This window comes from Zea mays, chromosome 5 (assembly GCF_902167145.1).
Source record: "Zea mays cultivar B73 chromosome 5, Zm-B73-REFERENCE-NAM-5.0, whole genome shotgun sequence".
Taxonomy (NCBI): domain Eukaryota; kingdom Viridiplantae; phylum Streptophyta; class Magnoliopsida; order Poales; family Poaceae; genus Zea; species Zea mays.
In genome coordinates this window covers 144,918,499-144,926,233 of record NC_050100.1, presented here as the reverse complement: position 1 = coordinate 144,926,233, position 7,735 = coordinate 144,918,499, and the positions used below count along the sequence as shown (strand labels likewise).

General features: G+C 49.1%; 1 protein-coding gene across 1 annotated transcript; it reads right to left on the bottom strand.

The window, feature by feature from the left end:
- Window positions 1-1,383: 1,383 nt before the first annotated feature.
- LOC103626984 (NAC domain-containing protein 76) lies at window positions 1,384-3,198 on the bottom strand. The gene is made up of 4 exons (XM_008647340.3): window positions 3,019-3,198; window positions 2,736-2,914; window positions 2,351-2,637; window positions 1,384-2,204 (listed from the first exon to the last, which is right to left on the bottom strand). Exons 2-4 carry the CDS (start codon window positions 2,902-2,904, stop codon window positions 1,611-1,613), a joined length of 1,050 nt encoding a protein of 349 aa, XP_008645562.1. The 5' UTR covers window positions 2,905-2,914; window positions 3,019-3,198; the 3' UTR covers window positions 1,384-1,610.
- Between the last annotated feature and the right edge of the window lie 4,537 nt (window positions 3,199-7,735).

Below are 7,735 nucleotides of genomic sequence, written 5' to 3'. Positions count from 1 at the left end.
AATCTACTTAAGGGGAACCGAAGCCCGACCATGAAGAAGCTTCGGTAGATCACGACTTCATTTTCTTCCGGAACAGGAATAGTCCTGTCTCCGCTGTCAGCCCTCACAATAGATATGTCTCAAAAATACCTTCATCTCATGTTATCAAGATGACTCTGTCTGATAGTCGATTTCCCGAATATTGCGTGACTTGGTCGCCAGGGCCGATCTTCGGAGTCTTCGCCCCCACTTTCCGCATCATAACTATCGCTGTCATCGGTATCTTCAGATAAGCCTTCTAGAATTTCTTTTGTAATCTTTTCTGTATTTGTCTTTGCAATTGGCTCAATGAATCCAGCAGTCTTTTCCTCAAGAAGCTTCTCCTCTTCAGTTAGCTTCGTTTCATCAACTGTCTTCTTGTCTTTAGACATCTTATCTTCAGAACTGACGAAAATATGTCCTTAAATCCGAAGCTTAGAAATTTTAAGAAACTAAGCAACTGTTGGAAAGCAAGAGCTAAGAAATCAAGCAAAGCAAAGCAGGCGTACCAAATGTGCTCGGGGTGAGTTCTTATTTATACGTCCAGCGCGCTCCAAGTTGGAGGGCCCCGTCTGTCATTGACTGATGCTATTCTAGCAAAGGGATGGTGTTTTTTCGGACCTTCGGCTTAGGGCCTTCGTCCATATCGCAATCTGAATTCGTTATTCTAACAAATTAACCTTGCGAGGTTCTACTGTTGGGGGCCTTCGTCTTCCGAAGGTCCTCAAAAACATGATTTAACAATGTTTCTGTAGTATATTACATGACCAGGTATCTTCGGACTTGGAGCAGAACCACAGTGTGAAAAGCACGAAGAATACGAAGGTTGACACAGAGCCGAAGCTATGCGCAAGGGAGCTTCGGCATGATAGCAGAAAAGGGAACCGACTTAAAAGGGAAAAGACTATTTAGACCTCGATGGATCACTATAGAGTCATTAGCAAATGTAAAGGGCAAGGGTGTAATTTTACATGGGCTGTATCCCGTGCCTATAAATAGATGAACAGTGCTCCCGTACTGTTCACGCTGACTTGGCATTTTGCTTTTGCGTCACGCTTGTACCCTTACCTTCTTTTAAGCCGAAGATACATTTGTAACTTGATATCATTTCTATTTTTTTATAATAGAGATGAGTTGATAATAATACATAATTGTTCATGTTATCTTTTATATTTCGTATGATTCTCTTTTCATTATCATATGTTGCACTGATGAAGGTATGTTCTTCATAACCTTCGTCTGAAGATCATTATATACTAAGTGAAATAATGTCTCGAAGGACGAAAGGCTTTAACGTTTAATATTTTTTCGTGTTGCCTTGTTCTTAACTCATAACATTTTAGAACAAGTCCCCAACACACTCAATGAATAGAACTTTAAGATTTTCTACGAATTATATTGAAATAAAATATACTATGTCCCAATAATTCTAACAATATAGCGGTATCTGGTCCTTGTAAAATAGAAGGAACTCCACGAACTTGAGGAGATCTACAAGGACAGATACGATTAAACCTCCATATCGTTCAATCAAAGCTACATGGAAAACTTGAGGGAGATCTTATGATATCATCATTTTGACGTCCAATAAGCTAATGTAGAGGCAGCCTATGCAGTGAAGACGCGCTGATTTCCATGTGCTGCTGCTGCATCTCCTGCTGATAATGGTGAGGCACCGCGAAGGTTGTTCCCCCGAACTTGCAATGGAAGAGTTGGTCAAGATTCTGGTGTGACGCCAGCAGCTTGTCGAGGATCGACCAATCGGCGGCGGCACCGAAGCGCTCACCGCTGTTCAGCGGCATGTCACTGGCAGAGCCACATGGTGTTGTTGTCATCTTCAGCATGTTGTGGTTGTGGTTGTGGCGAGAACAACGACCCATGTCGAGCAGGTTCATGGCCACAGCCGATGTGCCGGATGTAAATGCTGCCGTGGCGGCAAGCTGCCCTTCCGCACTCGTGAGGTGTGGAAGGTTCATGCAGGGGTCGAAGGCGGGAACGACGACTCCGCCGTGCGTGAGCTGGTGGAGGAGGCCGTGCTTCTGCTCCGCCAGAGTGGTCATCACGCCGCCCGGGGAGTGGAAGGATTGGAGTTCGTCGTCGTCGCCAGCCGACGCTGTGCCCAGCTGGTCGAATCCCCTCTGGATGCTCTTTTTCTTGAAAACCCTACACACCACCCATCCATCCTCCTGCATCGATCGCATATATGCGAGCATGTTTCAAGAACCGCCATTGACCCTTTTCCAATTTCCATATGAACACACAATTTCTCTACACAAAAGAATTGCTTACTCCTGCTAGACAGCTACTAGCTAGTTGTGCGCTGCGTGCTTACCGTAATCGGCGGCACCTCGACGTTGTCATCGTTGAGGCGGTACTCGTGCATGATCCAGTCCGTCTTCTTGCCATGGGGTGCCCTGCCAGTGTAAAACACCAGCGTCTTCCTCAGGCCGATCCTCCTCCCAGCGTTGCCGAGGAAGATGGCCTTGTCCCGTCCGGTCGCCTTCCAGAACCCAGCCGTCGTCGCCCGGTTGGTTCGCGTCCCCGTAGGGTACTTCCTGTCCTTGTGGCTGAAGAAATACCACTCGTCCTGAGGCTCCGCCGTCCCAATCCTGCACCGATCTGCGATCGTCCACCATGAACACATATTGTGAAACACTAGACATTATTAGCTCTTAGATTTCTACTAGTACACCGCATTCAAGTTATTAGTCAGTTACCTTTGAGGTCCCATGGTTCAAGCTTGTTGAGGTCCACCTCCCTTATGACATCAAGATCTATGGGCTCATAGGCAACCTTCTTCCTCAGGTAGTAGTAGAGGAGCTCCTCGTCTGTCGGGTGGAACCGGAAGCCCGGAGGCACTGCCAGTGGAGAGCAGCTCGGATGCATGCTTCTTTACCTGAGAAATCAAACAAACAATCTTGTTCAAAATCAAGTTTCAATCATATATAAGTTTCATGTACACTGAGCGATGAAAAAACATGTATATATCCACGCGCATACCTTGGAAAAGTGACTTTGCTTGGTTGTGTGCAGCGAGGAAGCAAGAACAGCAGCCGGAGAGCCAATGCAAGATGGGTGTGAAAGCCTGTGTGCTTGTGATGTTGCAAGAATGAAGTTACATATAAAGAAGAGTCGGGAGGGTAGGGCTTGGACTATTTGTGATAGCCATGGTGTTCTCAGCAAAGACGACAAGCTGACGAGAATGGGAATTAGCTGTAAAATCCTGTAGACCGAGCGGATATAAGTGTGCTCCGTATAGTGAGCGTTGTGCATTTGGTCGTCATGGCCGGTTTTGGATGTACTACAGGAAAAGATGGAGAGATGTTTCTGGACTGGGGAACCCTGCCACGAAAAATGGCCTCAGACGGAGCAATGGAATGTCTCCATCTGCAAAAGGCTTCAGAAGCAGCTGGGTGATGTTTCGCAAATACATCCACCCAATAGGAAGCCTAGCCTATAGCAGTAGGTGCTATAATAAACTGCAAATCTTCACAGAAAAAGTTCCCATTCCTTCTATATATTCAACATTCCTCTTCTAATCCCAGTGTATAGAGTTAGGCTGTACATCTTATTTTCAGCTTCTCCTTCACAGATTTAAACAGAAGATTTAAACAGAAGGTGTACCAAACAAGACACTTATCAGCTCATCTGTTTATCGAAACGAACTATAAGCAACTAATAAGCAGAAACTGTTTTTCATTGGCTTTTTCAGATAAACTGATTTTCTAACAGCAACAGCTATGCTAAGGAGTGCGTTAGTTTTGTTTTCGACTGACGAGTGACGATATGGTTTACTTATCTTGAGTAGTATAACAAATCTGTTAATCTAGTGGAGTAATAACACTTTCAAATGTTGGAGCGGGCGCTCCCTCACTTTGGGCGTGGTCGTATGTATCTGAGCATGAATTAAATTTAGATTTTAGGGTTTGACCAGGCCCGGTGAATTAATAATTGTCTCATGATCTTTTTCATTGTACGTACTTGAAACAAATCACATTTCACAATCTGGTGCGCGGTGTGCCTACGTGCGAGAGAGAATCACAGGAAAATAAATAGTCCACAGATCAATTGGCTAAGTCGGATCCTAAATGGTTTTCTAGTAATCATCCTAGTAGCATCGCTTTTATAACAATCTTTGTATACATACGAGGGGTTTGGCGGAGGCATTATGATATGTACAATGTGTGTCTTTGAACTGTGTCTTCGAGTATGTCTAAGGGGATAAATATAAAAAAAACTTCAGACACGTATCTTGACGAAGACACTGTGTGTTGGTTTTATGCTCGAAATAGGTGACTAGCTGATTAATCAATTTAATTTATTAAATGTCCTGATTGATGCAATGGAGTAAGACACAGATTTTAGACACATCCATTATATTATATTATGTTTAATCTTTGTTTTATACATGAAGTATCGTGCAGCAGTATTCTACCTTGCTTGTGTGTTAAGGTGTTGACCAGCCGCAGCAACATGTTGGAGTGTATAGAGTGCAGATTCTTCATGTGTACCCTGCAGAGCAACTGGTCCTCCAGCACTACGCACGGCACAATGCCATCACTACCGGCGCCAGCCGCGACGCACACGCACCGCCACCGTGCCATACCGGACGGTTGCAGCCTTGCCCTCTCAGATGCACGCACACACAAGACGAGTACCCAGTATTCAGCAGTACCCATACACCTGATCTGAGTATCGATCAGACTATACATACATGCAATACCAGCTGGATATTTGCATGATTACTACACAACAAGAACAGAAAAAAAATAAACACTGTTGCATTTCTATGCAGCAGCTGGTCGACCCACCGAGCGAGCGAGCGCGCCGCCGCGGCCGGCCGGCCGGTCTCCGCAAAAGATGGATGAATGCGTGGCCATTAACTGGCATGCGTGCAGGTCGACGGAGATCCCGGCCGGCCAGATGAGCGGTGAGCGTGCATGCATGCACGCACGCGTAGTAGTCACGTGCAAAGCCAATCGAAATTATTGATGACGTATGAGGCCGAGGCGCGAGGGCGAGAAGGAATGGAAATATAATAACGTACTGAATTTGAGCAGTCAATTATCGCATGACTTTAACATCCAGATATATAAAAAGTTACTAAATAATTATGTTGTGTAGTATAAAATAATTTTTGGACTAATGTTTTACAATACATTTATCTGGATATAAAACAGGTTACTAATACTCTCTATAAATATGGTTATAATTAAATTTAACTTACAAAAAAAATAAAATCTAGAGAACACTTTTCTTAAGAAAGAGGGGCCGGGCCGCCGGGTACAGAGCGAATATAAAAATCTCCGCTTGTTGATGCGATCAATGATGCGGTGTGGGAGGTGCGGCAGCAGGCCTGAAACTCTGGTTGTGGCACAGCCGCGCCGTTGTTTGTAGCTGCACGTACGTACGCGTGCGCCGCCCGCTGGTCACCCTGTATCCGGGTCCGGCCGGGACCTCTCACTCAAGCTATGCTACGGATGGATGGATTGGAACAGATCTCTCAATTCCAGATTTGATACGTTTAATTTACAAAATGTTTTTTCAAACACTTTTACTCCACGAAATTTGGATCACTAAAACGGTGAATTTATGGGTAAGATTCACATTTTAGTAGAGCTCCGCTCCACATTAGTATAAAGAAGCTCTATATATAGTAGCAGTTCTAAACATATTTGCACTGGCGTTTTTCGATTCCGCCCGTCCTATGAGCCCGTGGAATTTGACATTCGAACTTGCGGTTTTCTTAAACAACCGTCCGTAGAAATAAAATTCCATTGGCAATTTTTAATAAAACTGCCACTTTTCACTAGCGGTTTTCTTTATTAATCCGATAGTGACAGTTTTCTCGGCTTTTTCAAATTTTCAAACAAAACTGAATTTTATATATTTACACATACAAACATGGAATTAAATTCTATCATACACTTATATACAAACATGGTGTCGGGGACCATAATTAGGAGTACCCTCAAGACGCCTAATTCTCAGCTGGTAACCCCCATCAGCATAAAGCTGCAAAGGCCTGATGGGTACGATTAAGTCAGGGATCAGTCCACACGAGTGACTTGATCACGCTTCGCTCGTGCCTAGCCTCGGCCAAGGGCAGCCGACCTCGAGAGACTTCCGTCTCGCCCGAGGCCCCCCTTTTAACGGCGGACACACCTCCGGCTCGCCCGAGGCCTTGGCTTCGCCTAGAAGCAACCCTGACTAAATCGCCGCGCCGACTGACCAGGTTGCAGAAGCATTTAACGCAAAGGTGGCCTGACACCTTTATCCTGACACGCGCCCCCCGGCAGAGCCGAAGTGACCGCCGTCACTCCACCGCTCCACTGACCAGTCTGACAGAAGGACAGCGCCGCCTGCGCCACTCCGACTGCAGTGCCACTCGACAGAGTGAGTCTGACAGGCAGTCAGGCCCTGCCGAAGGCGCCATGGGAAACTCCGCTCCGCCCGACCCCAGGGCTCGGACTCGGGCTAAGACCCGGAAGACGGCGAACTCCGCTCCGCCCGACCCCAGGGCTCGGACTCGGGCTAAGACCCGGAAGACGGCGAACTCCGCTCCGTCCGACCCCAGGGCTCGGACTCGGGCTAAGACCCGGAAGACGGCGAACTCCGCTCCGCCCGACCCCAGGGCTCGGACTCGGGCTAAGACCCGGAAGACGGCGAACTCCTCTCCGCCCGACCCCAGGGCTCGGACTCGGGCTAAGGACCCGGAAGACGACGAACTCCGCTCCGCCCGACCCCAGGGCTCGAACTCGGGCTAAGACCCGGAAGACGACGAAACTCCGCCTCGCCCGACCCCAGGGCTCGGACTCCGCCCTGGCCTCGGCCAAACGATCTCCGCCTCGCCCGACCCGGGGGCTCGGGCTCGGCCTCGGCAACGGAAGACAGACTCGACCTCGGCTTCGGAGGAGTCCCCACGTCGCCCTGCCTAGGGCACAGGCCCGCCACGTCAACAGGAAGCGCCATCATCATCCTACCCCGAGCCGACTTGGGTCACGAAGAACAAGACCGGCGTCCCATCTGGCCAGCTCCGCCGAATGGGCAATGATGGCGCCCCCAAGCTCTGTGACGACGGCGGCTCTTAGCTCTCTTACGGCAGCAGGGCGACGTCAGCAAGGACTCGACCGATCCAACAGCTGTCCCTCCGCCAGGCTCCGTCGCTCCTCCGACAGCCACGACATCACGCCAGCAAGGTGCCAAGACCTCTCCGACTGCCACATTGGCATGTACCTAGGGCGCTAGCTCTCTCTCCGCTAGACACGTAGCACTCTGCTACACCCCCCATTGTACACCTGGATCCTCTCCTTACGACTATAAAAGGAAGGACCAGGGCCTTCTTAGAGAAGGTTGGCCGCGCGGGACCGAGGACAAGACAGGCGCTCTCTTGGGGCCGCTCGCTTCCCTCACCCGCGTGGACGCTTGTAACCCCCCTACTGCAAGCGCACCCGACCTGGGCGCGGGACGAACACGAAGGCCGCGGGACTTCCACCTCTCTCACGCCCGTCTCCGGCCACCTCGCCTCTCCCCCCTTCGCGCTCGCCCACGCGCTCGACCCATCTGGGCTGGGGCACGCAGCACACTCACTCGTCGGCTTAGGGACCCCCCTGTCTCGAAACGCCGACAGTTGGCGCGCCAGGTAGGGGCACGCTGCGTGCTGACGAACAGCTTCCCGTCAAGCTCCAGATGGGCAGTCTCCAGCAACCTCTCCGGC

Bases quoted from the DNA above. Each gene is read 5' to 3' on its own strand.
- LOC103626984 (XM_008647340.3), bottom strand. From the start codon at position 2,904: ATGCATCCGAGCTGCTCTCCACTGGCAGTGCCTCCGGGCTTCCGGTTC. The intron at 2,638-2,735 runs GTAACTGACTAA...GGACGATCGCAG, and splicing joins TGAACCATGGGACCTCAAAG to ATCGGTGCAGGATTGGGACG. The intron at 2,205-2,350 runs GTAAGCACGCAG...CGATCGATGCAG, and splicing joins TCGAGGTGCCGCCGATTACG to GAGGATGGATGGGTGGTGTG.